Here is a 25,563-nt window from a genome sequence, read left to right as displayed (position 1 = left end):
GGACAGACAGACAGACAGACAGACAGACGGACAGACAGACGGACATCGCTAAATCGTCTTAGAATTTTATGCTGATTATGAATATATATACTTTATGGGGTCTACGACGAATATTTAGAGGTGTTACAAACGGAATGACAAAGTTAATATACCCTCCTACCCATGGTGGAGGGTATAAAAATTGACTATTTTAAAAAGCTCATAACTCCTTAAATATTGACATTTCGGGGTTTTTAGCATCGTTTTGATCGCAGATATTTAAAGAGGAAAAATAGCCTATTTTAAAATGTTCATAACGTCAAATTTGGCATTTAGAATGGATACTAGCTCATGTGACAGAAAATGGCTCATACAGGTCGTACAGGCCCCATATAACGCTACCTCCCAATATTCATTATTTGGATGATTTTAGCTGCGTTTTTTAACAGAATTACCTGAAACGTAGTGTTTGGAGTTCGTAATGCTGCAGAAGTCCACGTTTTTGTATAGCCCAATATGCACCTCTAATTCTTATACCCTCCACCATAATATGGAGGGTACTTAGTGTGTCATTCCGTTTGCAACACCTCAAAATATACATTTTAGATCCACACATAAGTATATATATTCTTGATCAACATAAAATTCTATATCGACTTAGCGATGCCTGTCCGACTGTCCGCCTGTGGAAATCACACTAGCTTCCGAACGAAATGAAGTAGGTTGATAAAATTTTACTCAAATGTATATTATGTCTGCAACATTTTTGGTATTGAAAATGGGCCATGTAGGTCCAGGTTTTGGTATAGCCCCCCATCTTATGGTATATGCCTATGTTTGGTATTTTGGTGTTTTAAGCTATATTATTGACAGGGAATTTTTTAAATTTGGTATTTGAAGTTCAAAATGGATACTACAGCCTAAGACAGAAAATTGTTTGTGCAGGTCCACGTCTTCATATATACCCAATATAACTATATTCGGTATTATTCACTGAATTTTTTCAAGTTTCGTATTTGAATATTGTGATGACTTATGACAAAAGTTGCCTGTGGAGGTCCACATCGTCAAATAGACCCTAATATAACGGCTACAATCGGTTTTTTAACGGATTTTATTTTTATTGAAAATAGCCAAATTCGTTCCAAACGGTGAAAGGTATTCAAAGATCGACCCGGCCGAACATTTATATGTTTATTTTATATTTACTATTATCCTGTAATTCGAATATGTTGTAATTTTTTAAGCTGTCCAACGTTTTAAAATGAAATACCAGAATCATATTCCATGTCGAATATGTCCACGTTGCTTTTTCCTCTTCCTTGTTGATTTCTCCCTTCTCTTCCCTCTACTTACCAACAGCATCCACCCGAAATCAATACAAAAATCGAAACACATTGTCGTATTTAAAATTTTTCTAAACCATAAATGTTTATGTTTTATTTGTTTGTTTTTTCTTCTTCTTTCTGTTGTTTGCTTTCAATTTACCATTGTTATCTTATTGTGTGAATACATTTGCCAGTTATTCTTTCTTATCGTTCATAATACACAGTACTGTTTTTTATTTATTTATTCATTTTTTATTAATAATATTAATAATAATGTGGTTTATGATTTTTTTTCTTTCTTTTCTCAGTTTATTCCTTAATGATGCGGTATTGTTTTAATTTTATTTTTTGTATTAAATTAACTTACATCTGCAATTATTATTATTATTATTAAATGTAGTTATATTGATGTAAAGTCATTATAATTATGTGTCATTAGAATATGTTTTTAAATGAGTGTTTTCGTTTAGATTTTTTTGTTTATTTTTTTTTAAATTTGAATTTATGCCACTGCTTTGCACTTTCATAAATTTTATGCAAGTTAAGGTTATTTTATTTATTGTTTTATCATGGTATCCTATGTATGTATATGTTTTATAATATTATTTTGCTACATTTTTCAACTAAGTTTTCAGGGGGTAATATGTGAGGATGTTTGTGTGTGAGAGTGTTGAAATTGTTTTCAATTTATTTCGATTTTTTTTTTTTTTGTTTTTCACTTTTTTTATTTAATGTGTATATATGTCATATCAATGGTGTAATATAGGATGTGGGTCATATGTGTCGGCGTGTCTCTGTGTTTGTATGCATGTTGTTGATTATTATCTCTATATAATTATCATATACGATTATAAATTTTAATTCTACATTTATCTTACATGGAATAGCTTATTTACTATTGTGTATGCAAATGACGATTACGATTACGGTATTATGAACTGAAATATGAAAACTCAAATAATATCTCATTATACAAAGTTATCAATTAAAATCTCTATATACAATAATCCCGTATTTCAATAACAAACAACCATCTACCGTTTTATGTTGAATATGTGTTTGTTTTATGTTGTTGTTATTTTTGTATGGCTTATTTTTACATTGATATTTATAAAGATCAAATATCTTTGTTCGGAAAAAAATCATGTATATTTATTTCACTTATTAGAATTAATTTTCGTTTTTTTGTTGTGGATGTTTTAAAAAATATGTTAATGGGTGCAATTTTAATGTAAATTTATAGGTGTAGGAGGTGGCTGAAATTAATTGCTATAATAAATTAATTTATGGGAATTTTCATTTGAAATTTAATTTTTATTACAGGTCTTATTTCAAGGTTGTTTAAATGGTTGTGATTTTAACTCAAATCAGAATTGCATATTTTATAGGCATTTTCTTCGACATTATATCATGTTTCATTTTACATTTGTTTTTTTTTTTAATATTTACAATGTTCTTCTCTTTTTCGTATTGTTTCGTAATTATTTTACTCATATTTTTTGAAGCCAACCAGGAAAATAACTTATTGTATTATCTCTTTTCAGAATTTACCAGAGGAATTGGACCCACGGTCACTCTAGATCCAAAGTAAGTACAATTTTTCAAATAGTCAAAGTTTTATAAAAATTGGGGAATCGTTTCGTATTTTCCTGATATATGTCTGATACAGTTATTCTGATTTTCCAAGATTCAGAATTTACCAGAGGAATTGGACCTATAAAGGCCACAGTCACTCCAGATCCAATGTAAGGAGAATTCTTAAAGAACTCGAAGTTTTGTAAAAATTGGGAAATCGTTTCGCTTTTTCCTAATCTAAGTCTAGTACAGTTATTCCGATTTTCCAAGACCAAGACACCTTTCATTTGTAGGAAATATAAAATTTTTTGAAAGATTTTATAATTTAGAGGTGGAGAACGAGGGGCCAATATTGCCCAACTTCGCTTGATAAGCACAATAGATTCAAATTATGTAGAATAAGTCTGATAAAGTTATTCCAATTTTCCATGATTCAACACCTTTCGTTCCTAGGAAATATAAGATTCTTTGAAAGATTTTATAGATTAGCGATGGAGATGGCGGTGCCAATATTGCCCAGCTTCGCGATGGACATAGCTTGATAAACTCAATAAATTAAAAGTAAGTAGAAATGTTAAAATATTCGAAGTTTTATAAAAATTGGGGAATCGTTCCGCTTTTTCCAGATCTAAGTCTGAAACAGTTATTATGATTTTCCAAGATTCAACACCTTTCATTCATAGAAAATATAAGATTTATTGAAAGATTTTATAATTTAGAGGAGGAGGGGAGTTGGAGGGGTCAATATTGCCCATCGTTTAAATAAACTTAAGCTTGAAAAAAATTCTACGACGGACAAAAAGTGGACCAGGATCAATGCTATCTGAGAGAGTTTTTCTGTGCATTAGACAGTTAGAGGATTAACATCACTAGATCGACCCCAAAATTTCCTAAAGGATTTTTATCCAAAGAACTTTGGGTTTAAGTCAGTTATTTCTCCAACAATTCGTTATTGAGTAATCACTAAACTCTAACGGCTGAAGCAGGTTCTGCTGTTTCTAGTTCTCACAAATTGTTATTTTTATATTCTACTAACCAGAATTCTGATATTCAAAGCTCGAATTGAATTGCTCTATTTTTCTATGTGATTCGAGTTAGAGGGAGTAGGAATTGCTCGTTTTCGAGTGTTTTATAATTTCAAGTTCTCATAGTTTGTTATCTTAATATCCTTCTAATCAGAACTCCGAAATTCACAACTCGAATTGAACCGCGTTCACACTCGAATTTGAGCGGGAGAGCGAATAAAAAACATAAATCGAGCATACTCTATTTTTCTATGCCACTCGTGTGAGAGCGACTGGTCGTTTTAGAGTGTTTAATAATTTCTATCTCTAGTTCTCATAATTTGTTATCTTGATATTCTACTAACTAGAACTCCGAAATTCAAAGCTCGAATTGAACCGCGTTTCATACTCGAATTTGAACGGAAGAGCAAATAAAAACATAAATCGAAATTCTATGTCACTTAAGTAAGAGCGAGTAGGCATTGCTCGTACTCGAGTGGGAGAGGTTAACATCCGCTCGAAATCGAGAAGATTCTACTCGAAATTGGGAGATTTCCCCACTCTACTCGAATAAGAGTGGGATTATCATGTGAGGGATAACTCATTCAAAGCTCGAATCGATCCATGTTTCACAATCGAATTTGATCTAAACTGCTCCTGCCAGAAAAAAATATATATTGGGCATGCTCTTTTATTTTCTGTGTTACTCGAGTAAGAGCGGGTACTAATTGCTAATTTTCGAGTGTTTCATAATTTCTAGTTCTCATAGTTTATTATCTTAATATTCTACTAAACAGAACTCCAAAATTCAAAGCTCGAATAGAACCGCGTTTCGCACTCGAAAACATAAATCGGAATTCTATGTCACTCGAGTACGAGCGAGTAGGAATTTCTTATCCTCGAGTGAGAGAGATTAGCATCCGCTCGAAATTTAGAAGATTCTAATCGAATTCTAGGGATATTCACACTCTACTCGAATAAGAGCGGGATTACTCATGTGCGGCATTACTCATTCAAAGCTCGAATTGAACCGCGTTTCACACTCGAAATTAGGCTGGACTACTCCTGCGAGAAAGAAATATAAATTGAGAATGCTCTTTTTTTCTGTGTCATTCGAGTAAGAGCAACTAGGAATTGTTTGTTTGCTAGTATTTCATAATTTGTTATCTTAATATTCTACTAACCAGAACTGCAAAATTCAAAGCTCAATTTGAACTGCATTTCAGACTCGAATTTGAGCGGTAGAGCGTGATACTATTAAACACGGAAACGTACACTCGGTTTCACTCTTAAAATAATCTCTTACTCTTTTTGGACCATTTTGACTCTCACTCTTATCTCTCAAAATAAGAGTAACTAGACAGCGCAAACACATAAAAAATGTGGAGAGTAAACTTCATAAAACAAACTCGTACTCTGCGACCAATCATGCGAACATTTTGACTTCCACTCTTATCTCTCAAACGGGAGTAACTCGAAGAGTGCTACCACATAGAAAAGAGTAGAGAGTAAACTTCATAAAAGAAACTTGTACTATTCGACAACTCACGCTCCCGGCTAAAACGACCAAATCTGAACTCTGCTCCTAACTCATTGAGATTATTAAGAGAGCGAGGGTTACTCTCACCATGGCCGTATCCAGGAGTGAGAAAATATTTAACACATGGTTGCATATTCTTAATACAAATATCATCATCATTCTAGAAAGTTTTGAAAGTAAAGATTTAAGGATAATTGATAATTTAGGGAAAAAGACCTTCTTGGGATTTTTTCATAAATGGGAAGTCTTTCTTGACACAGGGAATATTCTAATTTTGTATAAAACTTAAACATATACTTAAACACGTTATAACGGTCTTTGCTTGTGGTATTCTCATAGAAATTATTTTGAATAACTTGTTGGAAAATGCATCTTCTTATCTCAGGAAAGGAACATTTTAAATGTGAAATACACATAAAACTCAGGTTATGGACATAAGTTGTTATGTTTGTAACAAACATCAAGTCAAACTTATTCTAAAATTACTACATTTCATTTAAAATATTTCTATTTCTACGCAAGCGAAACAAATTACATTTATTTACATTTGAAAATTAAACTATTTTCAAATACCAATAAACATAATTATATATTTCTCCATTAAAAATTGTTTAATGGGTAATTTGATCACTTCATTTATTTCTGGTGCTAAACATGAGTTACACATGATTTGAATTTTTTCGCCCGGAATTTGGAGAATTTAAATGTTGCTGGTTTGCATTTACAAATATTACTAGCATTGAAGCATTTCCAGCAAAGCTATTTGCATATTTTTATTAAAACACACACACACATAATAGCGATGATTTTAAACCCAAATTTAGAAGGGAATTTTTTTTTATTTTTTCGGGCTGTCTAAAATATCGAGTTTATCAAAATAAATGTGTTAATTATGGTGCGATTGCAACAAATGTTGTGTGTAAATTTTGTTCTGCGCCTGAGGTTATTCGTAAATTGTTATTGAAAATTACATGAAATGTTTGAATTGAATGTAAAATGTATATTATTACATATTATATTTGAATATAGGTAGGTATATTAAATTAGATACTAGATGTGAATGTGAAATGAGTTTGAAATGTGTATAACAACAAAATATGATTTGTTGTATGACCCAGGGCAAAATGTGTATTGAAACCCTTTTTGGAAAATAACGAGTAATTTGCTCTCTAATGAGAATACTCAGGACATAACCAGGACTTTATTATTCCAACAGGATAAATCCAAAATTATATTTATGTATCTTTTCCATTACCTATATTACCTACGAATTTCGTCGAAGGTGGAAAATATATTTTTTGGAATATTTATGGGAAAAACTAAGCCGTTTTTCCTTCCTTCCTTCCTTCCTTCGAGTAAAATATAATGCTTTTCAGGCTATGTTAATAAGGTGTTCCTTTGTAGTTTTTGTCCGAAAATAATGTCAATAATTCATTAAAAAATTAACTCTTGATTAGAAAATGAAACAGGAAATATTTAAAAATTTCGCATTAGTGTAGCGAAGTCCATTACCATTTGTTTTCCAAAAACAAAAAAAAAAAAAAAATGCTAACCATAAAACTCAAGATTTAAGAATTCCGCATAAGTACTTAACTTCACTTAACTTCTTTCTCTCTTTTCATCTCTTTGTGTATACATTTTAATTATGATACGCCGGGGTAATTCATTTTCTACATAATTTACAATGTTACAGTGTTTAATGTTGCTGCTGCAATCACCTTTTCCGCAATGGGAAAACAGTGGGTTTTTGGGAATCGAATTAGAACAAAAAAATCTTGAAATAAGAAATCTTTGATGAAAGAACGTACAAATACAGAACATATTTATAAATCTAACAGAAATTTTATGAGAATATGATCGAAGAGGACATATTTTAAACCAGTAAATGATATAAGCAAAATTCGGGTATTAAAATCTCAGCGTAATTATCAAGATAACGATAAGAACACCTCCCTAAGATCCACGTGTGATGAGATAAATAAACCGATTAAATTATGGGAGTAAATAGATTGTATAGCATGAACGACATCTATTTAACCACTTTTTTCAGAGATAACAGATGAGACAACTTTTTAGTCTATACCTAATTTGTCTATGGTGGAAGGCTAAAGAATCAAAATAATGGTTTAAGATACTAGGTCTCTTTGTAGAAAATCCTTTTTAAGACATTTGGAGTCATTCTAGCGTTGTCCGCCGGTTGACTGGCGTGGTTGATAAATCTCGAAAAGAATGCCCGATTCCGTCAAAAAAAATTTGTCCATCGGAATATTATTATCAAAAATAAAACGAGTTCGGAGGTCAGTCAGAGAGAATTAATTATCGGATTTTATTTAAACTTTGGAAATTTGAACATTTGTATCAGTGCCAGGTCAGTTGCCGAAATTACATTAAAAATGGACTCCTTATGATACCACGCCCACATAGGGTTACCACTTTAATACCTAAAACTCTTATAAAATATAAATAAAAGCCCGATTGTCTTCAAAGTTAGCACATCTCAATATTTCTAATAGCTCTTAATTTGGCGAAAAGATGGGAAAGAACGGACCACTCCAGTTAGTACCTCTCCAACAACGGATCCAAATTTTGAATAGCCTTAACATTCCTGAAATAAGAAATGAACAACCGATTCATTCCATACCTGCTACATCCCAAAATCTCTACAAATACTAGAATTGGTGTTAAAACGGGAAATTAGTCCCGCCCCCTTTCTTGTACCTCATCCACAAATCTTCAACATTTTGAATAATTATAACTCTTATATAAAGCTAAATTATTCACCGATGTTTTTTTTTTTTAACTACGCACAATGTTATACTTCCGAATATCAGGAATATCGGCGCAACTATGCGGGCCCCTGCCCTATTAAAAATTTACATGTGATATCATCAAATGCTGAGGGTATGTAACTGTCGGCAAAGCGAATGACACTTTTTAACTTTTTTTTATAAAACATAGATCTAGTTCGAAAATGGTCAATAATGGCTCTCTGCTTCGGGTACCTCGTTAATAAAATGGAATTAAAACAAGTAAAATGGAAGCAAAGTTCGGCCGGGCCGAATTTTTAATACCCATTAGAAGGAAGTTGAAGAATATGACAAATAAAAATCCTTCGAAAAATACAGCTTAAATGAAACCGTTGTATGGGAGCTACATGATGACGTGTACGCGTGTGTAAGAAATGTTCCGCCACAGCCTGTTGTACCGTTTCGAACTTCAAATACGACATTTGAAGCAATTCCGGTGAATAATGTCGCGAATATCATAAAAAATCCGAATAAATAGGAGCTATCGTTATATGTGGGCTATACGAAGACGTGGACCTGCATGGACAATTTTCTGTCATAGGTTGTAGTACTCATTACGAACGTCATATACGAAATTTGAAACAATTCCGGTGAATAATTTCGCTAAAATTATCAAAATACAGACTGGGAGGTATCGTTATATGGTGGCTATACGAAGACGTGGACCTTCATATGACCTGATAAAGACCTTCATATAAAAAAATAACAATTCCGGTAGATTATGTCCCTAAAATCATCAAAATAGCGAATATAGGGAGGTACCGTTATATGGGAGCTATACGAAGACGTGAAACTGCATAGACGTGGGTTCAATACCCATTGCGACCTTTAAATATGAAGTTTTAATTGTCGCTAAAATCATTAAAATACCGAATATTGGGATGTACCGTTATATGGAGTCTACACTAAAATGTGGACCGACATGGCCGATTTACGAACTTAACCCGCCTAATGGCAAAATACACACGTGTGCAAAATTTTAGCATTATCTAAATTCATTCTAAAGATCACAAAGACGGACAGACATATACATGGTTGCCCATATTCGACGGACCTTTTGGCCCTTTGGGCCCATTCCAATCGACGAGGCTTGTCCGCAGGCAACATTCTTTGCGTCAATTGAATTTTGTACGGGAACAAATGCAAATCAATGCGAATAATCCGTTGTAAAGTGAACCGAGCCATGCCCAACTGCTGAGAACAGCGTTTTTGGGATGTTCTTGGGGACCTCTCAACACTGGCTCGTACGGCAGCGATATTCTCGGCCGATCGCCTTGGTCGACTTTTATATGGCCTCTTCGGATTAGAAAGAGCCTTACCAGTCGAAAATTTTTCGTATAAACGCTTAATGGTGTTCTTAGAAGGCGCACTTTTTTCACAATTGACTTCTTCTGTTGAATGTAAATTTCAACTATTTCAGAGCGCTCGCGTGGCGTGTATTGGTTCATGGTAAAAATTTGCTTGCACTAACGCTTCAAACACGGTATGTCATTAAGCGATGTGACATCTCTGTCAAAAGTTATGGCGTTGCCAGATGGGTCCGTCGAATATGGGCAACCCTGTAGACGTCACTAAATAGACTTAGTATTGTATGCTGATCCAGAATATATCTCTTTGTACGGCTATCATTAGTATATCGAGGAGTTACAAACGGAATGGCAAAACTAATATACCCTCTATAGAATGGCGGAGGATATAAAAATAATAATAGCATTTACTACCAGATCTGGTTCAAACTTCGCACGTAAAATTATTGGTGGCAAATTTAGGATTGTGGTGAAAATACAAAATATCAGCCATCTTCTCGTGATACAAACAAGGTGCAAAATTCATTGAAAAAATTCTACCAATATTAGATCTAAAGAGGGTATATATCAGTCCATTTTATGTCACAAAGAAATTCGGAATATAAACTTCGGATTGGGTTTTTATGTTCCAAGACGAAGTCATGTGCAGAAAATTGTTAATATTCTACTGAAAATTCCCATAAATACAAAAATTTTTGAATTATCAGAACCTTCACAAAAATAGCAATGACCCCAGGAGATTCTTCAACTTCGCAAAAAATAATTGATGACAGTATTAATTAAAAAATACAAAACTAAGCTTAATTCATGACTAACTACAGCCTTCTGGTGTCATTCATACAAAGGGGAATATTGAAATAATTATAAATGTTTTAAAAGGAGAAATACTCCGTCTAATATTGCCCTCAATTATTCGGTCTAAAGCACATTCCCATGAAATTAAGTTAAGACTTCAAATCAATTCGGATGAAATCCACATCACTACAATTTGTGTAGGTCCAGTCTCCCAGGATCTGGAAGGGATATCTCAATTTGAACTAGTATTCTTTTATGGTGACACATCTTCCATCTGCTGTTCGGAAATACATCCTAACATGGATTTGCTTTTTCTGCGTCATCTATGGCATAGAATCTATAGTTTGAATTGAATTCTGCAATTTGCAAGAATTAGTTAATTTATCTAAAAAAAATGCGATAAATATCTTCTTGATTTTTTTATAAAATATAAATTAAATAATACCTCCCTTCCTAACCACTGTCCCACGTCGGTAAACTTTCTCCCAGCCGTTAAGCTGGCTGCGGTACTTTACACAAATTAATTACCTTAACTTTTAGCTAAACTTAGTTTAGCTTACTTAACATACTTTATATGAATTATTTCAACTTTACAAAATCTCCGGATTCTGTTATTCACTACGCAGAACTGGTAATTTGTTCTTTGTTGATGGCTGGCTGGCAGGATGGCAAAGAGAGAAAACCCCCCATGACACAAAGACTCTGTGAAATTATAAAGAAGACGGAAAAGAAAAAAGAATTTCCAAGTTTGGGTATTGCGTTTTCCTAGTAGTTTTGGCCATATTTTAGCTGTTGTTGTTGCTGCTTCTATAGCTCGTATTTAAAATGCGATTCAAACGCATGGTGTTTTGTAAAATCCTTTTTGCAACTTTATTACCTGTAATTTTGTCTTAACGGCTGCCGTTTTTTTCTTTCCCCTCTCCCTTTCTATCTAAGAAGTTTATGTGGCGTTTTTGTAATTTTCTTCTTTTTTGCTTTATTTTTACGTCTTTTCCTGGTTGGCTCCGAAACACAGACACAAAAAAGGAGAACATGAAAACAGAAAATCCTTTGTTATTTGTTCGTTTTTTTTTGCCTTTTTGTTGCTGTATGCTTTGTTATGTTTTTCGTTAAGTCGCTATGTTATAAGATCGCCCGCCCCAAATGGTACCCAGTCAAAGAAACGAGAGGTGAACAAAAAAACACTTTTATAAAAATCAACCAAACCAGCCAAACCCTGACTGGCTGGCAATAAAGTTAGAAAAGTAAAGAACCTCTAAGATATACTGCTGCCTCAGCTCCTGCTGCTGTTGTTGCTGGCGCTGTTACTTCCAACACCGCCACGTACAAGATTTGGGTTTATAGCTGCAACAACAGCAGTCGGTTGTAGTTGTCGTAACTTTTAGCCTTTCATCTGAGGATACTTGAACGACAGGACATCAGGCGGGAAATGGTTGCTGTTGTCGTTGTTGTTGTTGTTGCTGTATTGCTGCTGCTAGTGTTGTCCGTTAATGTTGATGTGGCTGTTGCAACCACAACATTAGAAACAGCTGTAGACTTCTGGTTGCCATTGGTTAATGCTGAGGTCCTGGAAATTGGTCCTGATGATGGTGATGCCACCGCTGCGGATGATAAGATCTCTTTAGTTTGTATTATTTTTGTAACAGCAGGTTTTCTCGTTTTATGTTGCCTAGCCGACAATGTCGCGGCTGATGGTGGCAACATTAGAGTTCGGCTTATTGTTGTGGTTGCCGTGGCTGCGATTGTTGTAGACATCAAATGTTGTAAACAACATGTTAAAATGGTAAATAACATGCAACATATACTTAAATAGAAATTGCTGCTATGCATTTTGCTTGAGTTGTGCTGCATGGCTGCCGGATGTTCACCTGAAATGAAAGGAGAGAAAACAAAGAAAACTGAAGTTAGAAATTGGTTGTATTCTTTTCTCAGGGTGTTATTAGGCCAGGTTGTAACAATTTGTTTTGTTAACTGGTTTTTGTTTTAATGGCCAAAGTTCTGCATAGACAGATTAGTGTTATTGCTTTCGTTTCTGACCATTAGTTGGTTAAAACGATTCGAACAAATCATGGTTAAAAACAACAACAGTTTGAGATAAGTGTTGGAATTTTTAAAAGAGATTAGAAAGTAGTAGAATTTGCCTGGGTACCCAAGGCATATTTTCAGATTTTTTATTTTTTACTTCACTACAACAAATATTTTCTTAATTAAGAGAGAACCTCAATCGTGTATTTTAATGAAGATTTTGTAAAAAATGTGAGAACAATACAACGTTTTTTTATGATTATGTATAAATGTATTTAGAACTTTTGTGAGGCCTCGCAGAATGAAAAATTTCAAATTCCTGTCTTAACAGAAAACTACAACTGCCGCAATTCCGGAAGTTGCCTGTCCTAAGAGATGGATCTGTTTTGGAAGTTACTTGCAGGGTTCTTCAATAGAAATAAATTGAAATTCATTCAATTGCGAATTTTTTCTTAAACCTTGAAATGTGGAACATTCTTAGATTCGGGAAATTCGTAGGTAATATAACTTCAAATATGGCACCTATATAAAAAATTATCAAGCAAAATGCTCCCCAAAAGAAGCTATAAAAGTCATCTAATTTTATAACCTCAGCCATAAGGATACAGAAGGAATAAACATTTCATACGGCCAAAACGTGCCTCATCGAAATAGCGGTTTTAGACCCTAGGTCTCTGTGTACCAATACCGTTTTAGGACATTTGGGCTGATCTAGTGTTGTCCGTCCGTTCGTCTGACTGGCTGACAGGTGCGCACCAATCCTGGTACATCGACATTTTATTGGCAAACTTAGATTGAGTTCTAAGATGGAAAACAATACCTGTTGGTACCTCCCTGGTTGACAATATCAGCCCACTCCATGAAGAACCTCCCTCGCAAAGGACCAAATTTGGAAAAATTATAAATTTTATTTGAATGTGATAGGCCGATTGTCTTAAATTTCGTAGATCTTAATATTTCTGTCGACACAAAAACAGTTCGAAAATGGACAATATTAGCCCACTCCATAAAGTAACTCCCGTACAAAGGGTCAACATTGGGAACAATTATAAATTTTATTTAAATGCGAAATGTCTTTAAATTTCGCACATCTCAAAACTTCTGTCGACACAAGACCGGTTATGAAAACGAAATATATCTGTCTACTCCTTCTCATACCTCCCCCACAAGGGGTTAACATTTGGAATAATTATAACTTACAAAAAGTGAAATAAAATTCCGATTGTCTTTAAACTTTGCAGTATTTTCCCTAAATACAAAATCTGGTGTGAAGATGGAGTATATCGCACCACTTCATAAAGTACCTCCCCCACATGGGGTTAAAATTTGGAATAATTTTAACTTTTATTACATCTGAAATTGTCTTAATATTTCACACATTCAAATATTTTTATTAACCCAAGGTCTGGTGTGAAGATGGAATATATCGGTCCACTCCTTCTGGTACCTCCCCCTCGAGGAGTCAAAATTTAGAATATCCATGAAGCTAATAAAACGCAAAAGTAACATCCGATTTCATTCAGACTTGGCACACTTTAATATTTCCATCAACGCAATATCTGTTATAAAGATGGTAGAGATCGGTCTATTTCTTTAAGTACCTCCCCCACAAAGGGTAAAAGTTTTGAATGACCAAAAAGATCATAAAATCCGAAATAAGCATCCGGTTCTCTGTTTATTTCACACATCCAATTATTTCTACTAACACAATATCTGGTGTGAAAATGGGATATATTGATTGATCTACTCTTTCTGGCACCTCCCCCGCAAAGGGTCTAAATTTTGAATAACTACGATGACCATAAAACACGAAATTAACATCCGATTTCATTCAGACTTGGTACATCTTAATATTTCCATCAACACAAGATCAGTCATAAAGGTGGTAGACATCGGACCTTTTTTTCAGGTACCTCCCCCACAGTGTTCACGATTAAAAAAAGGCAATGCGCTCAAAAAAAGCGAGTTAAGCATCCAACTCTCTTCAAAATGCACAAATACAAACATATTTGCTACGACAAGATCTACTGTGAAGATGATATATATCTGCAAATCCCTTTTTGTACCTCACCCACAAAGGGACACAATTTTCATAACTTATATCTGTCATAATTTGCGAAACAAGTAAGCGATTTTTTACAACTTGCTATATCTAAATATTTCTATCAACCCGAAACCTGAGATGAATATGGAATTTATGAATTCCCATAAAAGTGGATATAAATGTTTGATTTTCTTATAATTTTGCCAATAATTTTATCTGTATTAGATGAAGTGGGGAAATGAAATACTTCGGTCGATTATATCTGGTACCTCACGCACATTTTAATATTTTCTAAAAATTATCACATATCTCATATATAAAATGAAGGAAGCAGCCGATATAGTCCAAACCTGGCACGTCGCAATATTAATATCATATTTTTTTAGGTCCGATACGAAATGGACAGTATTGGTCCATTCCTCGGGAATATACTCCATTAAGGGTCAACAATTTGAATATTCACACCAGAATTCAAAATATGTTTAAATAATCGTACATTGGCTGAGGATATATATCTATTGATACTTTTTAAGTTGTTAACATATTTTTTAAAAACTAACACCTTCAGATATTGCCTAACATTACGTTTTTTAAGTTGTACAGCAAACCAATCGCACATAAACAAGGACGGAAAATTTTGTAACTCTTAGTACCTCTTGGTTTACTTATAGCATTTATTTTCCAGAAGTACACCTTAAACTATACCTTGGAACACTAGCAGCTTCTGTTACCTTAATATCTTGAATTTTTTGTACCATGTTATGTGAACATTTCTAATAAACTAAAATTATCTCATCTTTGTAAAACGGAATGCATTCTGGTATCATGGTAAAACGAAAATGTGGCCGGGTCTTATTACCACACACATTTCAGATTTTAGATTTCTGGATTTACCATTCCGCTCAATACCGTAAAAAGTAGCACAGTTTAGTTCGATTTTCAGCACTAATTGGTGATATCTATTTTAAATTCCGGATTTTATCGTTAAATATCACTGAACAACCTTTAGTACTTTTAATACCATTAACAGTTCGAATAACCCCAACCCCGACTTTATAAGCCCTAACCACCAACAAAGAGCCATATGGAAAATTTCAAAATTATAGCTTCACTAGTTTCGCCTTGGTGTGGATATATCATTTAGTTATCATGTTCCCCAAAAAAATCCCTGCCAATAAGAAATTTTGCAATGAAAAAAATGTTTTTTAATTAAAACATTAAAAATACTATTTCTAAGATAAATTTTACATTCTTCTTTCTATTTTCAAAATTATTCCTGCTTCTTACTTTCCCAAAAACAATTTTTTCATGTAAAAAAAAATACAAATCCCTAAAATTCAAGTTATGTAGAAACCCAACAATACAAAGAATTAATATGAAATTGATACTTAACTTCAACAAAGACAAATAAGGAAACACAAACTTTTTCTATTATCTTTCACCAAAAAAAAAAAAATAAAATAAACCAAGTTTGGCATTGGAAGTTTTCGTCAAGTATTGACAGAAAATTTTATGTAAATCAAAATAATCAAAGTTTTAAATTAATATCATCCGAATATAGAAAGAAAGTTTTCAACGAAGGTAACTAGAATCCTTTCATCTCTCCAATGGATTCTACACGGATGCAACTGTTACAGAAAAGTAAACAAAAAATATGCAAGAACAAAAAACTAATCTGAAAGATGGCATTCACAATGACAAAAGTGTCAACACTGCAGGTGGTGATTGCGGTATCTAGAATACTTTTCATTCTGTTTTCAAAATATTGTATAATCAGCAAGGGGGTATCTGCTCCACTTGTTGACAAACTATCATCAGTGCCATGAAACATGAAAATGATATTTGCTGGCCCTAAGCAAATTATGTGATAATTTTTGTTTTCTCGAAAACTGAAAAGGGACACAACAAACAAACAATGACCTCTTTCAAAATCACCATCATCAACAACAACAACTACAACAGCATCATTGTCATCAACAGCTATGACATTGCTTAACAGAAATGAAAACATAAACAACAACATCATCAGCATCAACTTGAGACAGCATCTATCCTTTCATTTAAATTATTTTAAGGCTTAAAGGCTTCAAAACAGGATTTAATATTTATGTTGTCTAAAGAAGAGAAAGAGAGAGGTAGAGGGTAGATAGTAGAGAGATACTGATACCACGCAACACAAATTAAGTAACATTGTGCAGAACGTTTTACAAGCAAACAACCAACCTTTTACTAAACGTTTGACACTTCTGGAAAATGTTTCATTTATAGAGAAACATAGCTTAAAGAACAAAAAAAAAAAATGCAAAAAAAGAAACGAAGAAAAACTTTGCAAATTGTTTTAGACGAAAACATGAACCGCCGGATTCCTTCAAAACAGTGGGTGAAAAGTACGCATCGACGGAAGATTTAGGGTGTTCTTGAAATCATATTGATTTTGAATTTGTAATGAACGTTTATATCGCTTTGATATCTTATCCATAGAAAACCACTTTTTGTTGGGTTACGGAGCTAAACAAACAATGGATATTAAAAATTAAAAAAATCTAGCTGGCCAAAATTTTATAGAGAAATCTCAATAAATATTCTCATCGAAGATAGATTTGTTGAATTTGTATGATTCTATAAGAGCTCAGATTGGTCGTTTTGAAATGCGATTCATGCCCAAGACGTGATCTTTAAAATAATATAAACGTGTTTTTCTACAATATCCCAGAGCTCGATCCAAAATAATAATGTGCCCGTTTTTTACATATTACATTAATTTCCTCTGGTAATAATATATACCCATATTTAAGTTTATATCAACGCCTAATAATAAGATAATTTAGGATACGAATTCTGATCGAAGACTTCTCTTACTACCAAAACATATTTTTCGATAAACTAAACAAATATTATTTTTCAATTTTTACGTTTTTAATATATTTTCATTTTCATTTTCTGTTGCAACCCCTCGAAATAAAAATGACAGACCCCACAAAGTAAATATACAGGGTGAGATGAAAAAACTGCACCCAATTTCAGATTTCTGTCATTTCTAAGCCACTCGTCCGACAGCTGTTAAAATTATTCCAGTGATAGCTCGTTATATTGTTTACAAGCGTACAGTAGCATTTTGGTGAGATAGTGTGATTTCTTTATATTTGACTGGAAACCCACATGTGACTAACGTTAGAGCACTACAACATTTAAATGTGAACTTTGTGTCTCGTACCATCGCTCGTACCGCACCGCGATACTGGTAGCGTAACCCGACTTCAAAGAAGTGGACGGTAGAAAACAGCAACATCAGCAGAAATGGTTCGAAAAGTAAAGAAGCGACTTCATCGAAACCCGCGTCGCAGTGGCCGAAAAATGGCTCATGAGCTGAACATAGTACAATTTTCCATTCAGCAAATATTGAAAAATGAGCTCGGTGTAAAGCCATTGAAATTCCAAAAAGTCCAAGAACTTACACCGCAACAGAAAAAATAGACTCAAAAGAGCTTAAGAGTTTCTTCGGTTGGCCGAAAATGGTGAACTGCCGAATTTGGTTTTCGCCGATGAGAAAACATTCGTTGCAAAGAGGTCAACTGAAAATGTGCACCTTCGGTTGGCCACCAGAACTCAAGAGCTGGCCATGGGATGGTGTGGGCCGCCATAACAGCCGATGATCGCTTTACGCTCGTATAAATCGACCGTGGCATCAGAATAATTGGCGAACATTATCACGAAAATATTCTGGACGGTGTATTAAAGCCTTGGGCACACAAACATTTTGGCCGCAGACCTTGGACATTCCAACAGGACTCAGTACCATCGCACTCAGCACGCGCCACCCAAGAATGGTTACAAAATCAGGTTCCTCGCTTCATTTCCAGCGCACAATGGCTATCAGAATCTCCGGATACCAATCTGTTTGACTATTGTGTCCTGCGCATTTTGGAAAGCAAGGTTGACACTACAAAATACAAAAGTGTCGTTCACCTCAAGCAAGCGCATCGCCGGGAATGGGCCAAAATACCGCAGAGCAACATTCGGTCAGCGCGTGACGGTTTCATTGGTCGTTTGAAGGTCATAATTCGTGCCGAAGGTGACCAATTCGAACAAATCTAAGCTTATTCTAAAATTTGATAGTATTTCCGACTTTTTTGCTTTCATTCAATAAAATTTAAAAAAAAAAATGTCAAAATTGTGGCGATTGACTTTGTTGTCGTTTTTTCTCACCCTGTATTCAAATACAAAACTGCGAAAAAATTCCGGCTGAATGATATCAAAATACCGAACATAGGGAGGTACCGCTATATGGGATCTGCATTGGTAATTTTTGGTCACAAACAAATGTTTCAAACAAATCCGTGAATGACGTCGATAAAATAGTCAAAATACTGAATATAGGGAGGTACAGTTATATGGGGGCCATACGGAAACCTGGACCTATATATATAATTTTCAATACCAAAAGTCCTGCGAACCAAACACACATTTGAGTAAAATTTTATGTTTCAATTTGTTCGAAAGCTAGAGTGATTTCCACAGACGGGCAAGCAGATAGACGGACATGGTGTTACAAACGGAATGACAAACTTAATATGCCCTCCATAGTAGGGTGGAGGATATAAAAATTCCTTTTTCTGGATTCATTGCAAGCGAATTTGTTCTTTGAAGCTATTTTCTTCTTTTCCGCATAAAACAGCATCAACTCAGAAAAAAAAGGAAAACGGAAAAAATTAATTATCAAAAAATGAGAAATATTTACACTTTATTATAACGAGTATATTTGTCTTTGACATCATCCTACCATCCATCCATCTACAATGGTTTTATGTAAAAGAATTTTGTATAAACTTTTTAGAATGTTTTGACTTGATTGAAAAGGTTTTTGAACATATTTTGGAAAAAGGACCAAAAAGATCCTTTGGGGACACCCACCAGGTATAAAGTTTTAGACAAAAATAATCCTTGTATTTTTATCAGTAACATTGTCAATGATACTCTAAACCTAAAATGTAAAGATTCCAAAGAATCTTAATTCGAAAATTTTCAAAAATGTAGAAGAGGGGAACTTTCCCGCTCTATTTAGGTTACTTTGCCTCATTTTCCATATTCTCAAATTTATTTTTTTTTCATTTTTTTGTGCGTCTCTCCCACTGTATCTCGCACCATTCGGACCAAAGACCTTGTTGTGTTTTGCCGTACTCTTATGTTGGCACCGATGTTAGTCGCACTGCCATTGCTGTTACCACTTATGTTTGTTGTTGGCATAGTTGCTTCAGTCATTGCTGATGATTTTGTTGGCCAAAGTGAAACACATGTTATTGCATGGCTTTAATGTTGCCATGCACAGAGAACGACAACAAAAGCCTGAAGGTATTTTTCTTGAGCAAATGTACAAAGGTGGTGGTGAGTGTGTGTGAGTTTCTATGCATGTGCATAGCACCTATCTGTGTATTCGTTTAGTTTTTAGCTGCATTTATGATAAAAGTCAAAGCAATGGTTATGAGAAAAAAGGCTTAAAGCAGAAACTTACGCAAAAGCCCGATAGTGGAAAATGGAAAAACAAAACAAGTTTTCTTTCTAAGGAATTAAGTCAAATCATATGGGGGATTCAGGAGAAAATTGGGACATTTTATAAAACTGAAAATAGATTAGTTGAAAAAAAAGAAATAATGGTTGAAGTCCTCGTCATGCCCTTGGTTGTCTTTCCAAAGAAATTGTTTTGTGTTAAAATTATCAGTAAATGAGTTCTCTATTATTAATCATAGCTGAAATCATAGCCTATGAAACTAGTTGCAATATTTCGTAAAATGTTGTCGCTTTTTACTGGAAATACTTAGACGGTAGTGAGGACAATAAATCATTAAGATTTTCGATTTAAAATCTGCAGAGAGAAACTTCTTATTATCAACCCTTAAATTCAATAGAATTAAAATTTAGTTTTTTTTTTTAATTTTAATTTTTTTTAAATTATGATCATCTACCCATAAAGGAAATATTCAGGCTTAAGTAGAGTTGTGGGAATCTAGTTCAAAGTTCAGTTCTAGACGTATGAGTGATTTTATAAATTTCATATATTTTATATCACTCATACGTAGAGTTTTCATACAAATGGCCGGAGTCCACGGAACTAGATAAAGAACTAGTTCGTGCAATCGAACTAGATCCCTAAGACTACGGACTCCTTATTTTGCCCTACAGTCGTTTGTTCCCTATTCGCAATCTCCGCATTCGTCTTCCTCTTGAGCCTTTCAGTGGAGAATGTCTCGAAGAGTTATATTTTTCTTTGTGTTTTTTTCCTTCGAAAGAAATTTTGTTTTGAAATGTCTCATATATTTCATGCCACACACACATCCTTTTGTGAGGTTCATTTTTGTATTCATTTATGTGAAAACGCTTATGTACATCTACTTGTCTAAACAAAAGATTAAACTTATCATCTATGGCACAAGGTGATCGACCATTTAAGCACCCCATGTCATTGTTGTTTGTGTGTGTGTGTGTGTTTGGCTTTTTGTACTACTCTTATGAATATCAAAACTAAACATCCACAAACCCACACGAACACACATGAAATCTTTTGAATCCTTGAATTTAAAATAAAAATGCAGTTGAATGTTGGAAGCCAACCTAGACCAGACCACCTTACAAATAATAAATGCATTGTTATCTCTTCTAAATGCCAGATTTTTATATATTTTATGTAAAATCCTGGAAGCAGATTTTTTTAGTTTGTTTCCTCTGGAAGAGGAATTATGGAAATTATGTAGACAATCTGGCAGCAAGGGATATTGAAATATTGAACAATCTATGGGATTAGGTATCACATCCGACAGAAATATTCTTGAATCAATGAAATGCGCTGTTGGGTGAAATGATATGTGGGTATTTTGTGATCTTCAAGGTTTCTCCCATTAAGTCGTTCAAGATGCTGCTTAGAGGAAGAGTCCCTTGTGGAAGTATTTTACGTAGAAAGAGAAGATCTCCATTCTAAAAAGGATTCTGTCGACGTATTAATAAGAGATTTTCTCTTAATAATACATCCTTAAAACTATTAAAGCTATTTTTTTTTAACCTTGGCAGGGAGAAGTCTGTAATATATAAGCAGGAGATTATTAAAAGAAAGTCCTTAATTTTTTTTTTAGGTAGAAACATTTCTATTCTTCCCTTAAGGGCATAAATCCACCTGAGAATTCTATGAATACTTATGAGGGTCTTATAAAAAAAAAAAGAATTTGCTCCCGACCAATTTTATATTTCCTTCAAATAGAAGATCTTCTTTGGTCTCTTATAAAGAAATATTCTCGGTGACTGAAACGTTTTAATCGATCGTTTTTAAATATATTTCGATTTTTGAAGAAGATTCATGAAAGTTGAAGACTTTCCCTTGATATCCTGTTAAAAGAAGGATATTTTCTTATACATAAAGAATATTCCGTAAGGCTTTATTTTAACAAAAGACCCATCTGCTGTGGATTTTTAATAGGTAGCAGATCATTGAAGGATATGATAACTATGTGTGTATGTCTGTAGACAGACTATTTTCAGAATATTGAACTATTCAGACTAAAGATGTCCAAGTCGGTTTTAGACCCTAGGTCTATTTGGACCAAATCCGTTTGGGAAGATTTGGAGTATATTTAGCCATATCCGTCCATCTGTCTGTCTGGCTGGTGCGCACGATAACTCTCGAAGGGAGTATCCGATTTGGTCCAAACTTGGTTCATGGTAATATTTTTGTCAAACTTAGATCGAATTTGGAGAAGGGCAATGTCGGTCCACTCCTTCTGGTACCTCTCCCACAAAAAATCGAAATTTTCGAAACATAAATTTTCTGTGCTGATAGAGAAACGATAATCCTATTTTGCTCCTACTTTGCAAATCCTAATTTTTCTAGGTGAGGTGCAAAAATGGACAATATCGGTCCACTCCATCAAGTACCTTCCCCACAAAGTGCCAAAATGTTGAATAATTACAACTCTCATAAAATGTAATGTAAGAGTCCGATTGTCTTCAAATTTCACACATCCCAATAATTTTATTAACCCAAGGTCTGATGTTAAGATGGAATATATCGGTCAACTCCTTCTGGTACCTCCCACACAAAAGGTCCAAATTTTCAAAAAATATAATTTCTGCATAGGAAGATAAATGATAACCCGATTTTGCTCCAACTTTGCAAATCCTAATTTTTCTATGGTCAGGTGCAAGAATGGACAATGTCGGTCCACTCCATCAAGTATCTCCTCCACAAAGGGTCAAAATTTTTAATAATTATAACTCTTATCAAATGTGAACTGAGAGTCCGATTGTATTCAAATTACAAACATCACAATATTTTTATTAACCCAAGGTCTGTTATTAAGATGGAATACATCGGTCAACTCTTCCTGGTACCTCCCCCTCAAAAGGTCCAAATTTTCAAAAATTATATTTTCTGCATAGAAAGAGAAATGATAACCTGATTTTGCTCTAACTTTGCAAATCCTAATATTTGCGTCAGTGCTATGTTAGGTGCGAAAATGGACAATATCGGTCCACTCCATCAAGTACCTCCCCCACAAAGGGTCAACATTTTGAATAATTATAACTCTTATCAAATGTTATGTGAGAGTCCGATTGTATTCAAATTGCAAACATCACAATATTTTTAATTACCTAAGGTCTGGTGTGAAGATGGAATATATCGGTCCACTTCTTCTGGTACCTACCCCAAAAAGGGTCAAAATTTTCAAAATCTATGAATCTTAAAAAACGCGAAGTTAACAACCGATTCCATTTAGAATTGGTACACCTCAATACTTCCATCAACACAAGATCTGTTATAGAGATAATAGAGATCGAACCATTTCCGTAACAAGCATCCGGTTCTCTTAACATTTCACACATTCCGTTATTTCTACTAACACAAAATTTGCTGTGAAAATGGGATATATCGGTCTACTACTTCTGGTACCGCCTCCATGAGGGGGCAACATTTTTGAAAATCCATGAATCACAAAAAAACCCGAAATTAATATCTGATTCCATTCAGACTTGGTACATCTCAATATTTACATAAATACAAAATCTGTTATAAAGATGGTGGAGATCGGACCATTTCTTCTGGTATTTGTAGGCAGACGATTTTCGACATAAAATTCTTTTTGAAGACCAGGAAAAATTGTAGTTGAAACAACCTGACTTCATTTTTTATTTATTTTACTTCTATGCTTACCTTCTATCATGGTAGAAAAATACAGGTATATGCATCAACGTTTGGGAACATTGATATGTTAAAAAATTTGAAATGTTTTTTTTTTTCAAAAATAAATAGATTTTTATATGTTTTCTTATACGACGCCAATCGGAGATTGTTGTGATATTCGTTTTTCAACAATTTTTACGAATTTGAATTTGATTTAGTTTGACAGTGCATTGTCCCAGCAGCTGGGTCGATGCGACTACCTCAATTCTTCTACCATGCCTTCTATACTGCATTGACCGATCTTATTTCCAGAAATGGTAGCTTCATATCTGCTTTCTCCGCCCATGTAGGAAAACTTTTATGTTGTATGATACTCTTCGGTAAAATGGCGCCCAAGGTACAAATTATAAATTTTCCATACGAAATCTTTAAAACAAGCCTAGAGATTTCGGTGTCTCTAGATAAAAAATCAAAATCTATGTCAACATGTATGTCTAGAGGGTTAGGGGTCGAACCCCACTGAAAGTGTTACTTTTATAACATTTGTGTACTTTAACACGGTGGGATTATTTATTTCCTAGTTACAGACATCATCCTTTAAATTGGCTTCAACGTGAATTAATAATAATTTCGAATAATTTGTCTACACCCTGCGACCATAATGATTAATTACCTGCCGGTCATTGAAGTAGATTTCGTAACGTCGTGAGGTAGCGGATATTCACCTACTGGACGGACGTCTCCATCTTCTGGAAATTCTAAATGACACCGCTCATATAAATATATTGGAAACCATAAGTAAAACCCTTAAAAATATTTTAATTTGACATTTTTTCTAATATCGAAAACTTGAATCCTCATGGAATCTACGACCCCATATTGGCTGTTTTACTGTGAAATTGTTTGCCTTATACAACAACTTTAAATTTTCAAATCAGATTATGACCCTCTTCCTCACACATTTATTGCTACCTTGCTTTCAATTCTCAAAATTCATATCATTTATCAATGCCTAGAGAATTTCAGCGAATTCAAGGTATGTGAATTCAACGAAATACTTTTTTGTTATCTATCCATCAATCACATCAAACTTGATGAATAATATTTTCAACGAAAAAAAAAATAATTCTCCATATGACCTTGTGTTTGAATTCGATGATGGAGCACAATTGTGTGTTTTTGTTTGTCTTTTTTGGGGGACCGAAAGAAAAAACTAGAAATTTATTTTAACTTTTTCCCAACGAGCCTCCAACACCTTGCTGTCCTGGCAATACCTGCATATAAAAAAACACATTGCCCTAGAAACCCCCCTACATGTTTTATATCACAAATCTACTTTTGTCTTAGCAACAATCTTAACAAAAATTCCGTATTAAAGCTAAAATAACAACAAAATTTACAAGTTGTGTGGCCCTTGGAAGAAAATTCAAAAACATTTATAACAATAAATTTTATAGGAGTTGAATGGAAAAAATCTACCTACCTTGATGACTTTAATTAAATAAGTTTGTTCTGAGTTGTCGTTTTTTCTTATTATTATTTTAAATAAACCAATCATGTTGATTTTTTTAATTTTCATCATTAAATTGGTCTCAGACATTTCCCAATTATTAATGAAGATAGTAACAAGTTTAGATGTGGAGGGATTTTTCTTGGAACAAAAAATGTCCAGAAAAAAAGTTGAGCAAAAGCAAAACATAAAATAATTATATGGAAACCGGCACAGGTGTTTTATTGTATGGCCTCGCCAACAAGATTTTTTGCCATTTTGTCCATTTTTTTTTTGCAAACGGACATGGTTGATCGGAAAATTCCATTTTAATTTTTTTTTAATTTATTAAATTTTTAAAATGGATTAGATAATAGTTTCATATTGTTATGCCTTTTTCGCAGTACGGGAAATTAAGAACTTTAGAAATTAGGACTTTTACCTTACGTGTTTCACGTTTTCGGTATTTGGCATTTATGTTGATACACCCTCATTATCAGAATACAG

General features: G+C 33.8%; 1 protein-coding gene across 1 annotated transcript in view; it reads right to left on the bottom strand.

The window, feature by feature from the left end:
* Window positions 1-1,438: 1,438 nt before the first annotated feature.
* The window catches only part of LOC101894838 (uncharacterized), a 375,018-nt gene continuing 350,893 nt past the window's right edge, over window positions 1,439-25,563 (bottom strand). The window contains exon 9 of the mRNA XM_059130884.1: window positions 1,439-12,203. Within this exon, the coding sequence (XP_058986867.1) occupies window positions 11,725-12,203 (479 nt within the window). The 3' untranslated portion in view covers window positions 1,439-11,724. The remainder of the gene's footprint in view (window positions 12,204-25,563) is intronic.

Source organism: Musca domestica, unplaced genomic scaffold (assembly GCF_030504385.1).
Source record: "Musca domestica strain aabys unplaced genomic scaffold, Musca_domestica.polishedcontigs.V.1.1 8, whole genome shotgun sequence".
In the NCBI taxonomy this organism is placed as follows: Eukaryota; Metazoa; Arthropoda; class Insecta; order Diptera; family Muscidae; genus Musca; species Musca domestica.
The sequence above is the reverse complement of the archived record's forward strand: the minus strand, read 5'-3'. Positions and strand labels throughout refer to the sequence as shown.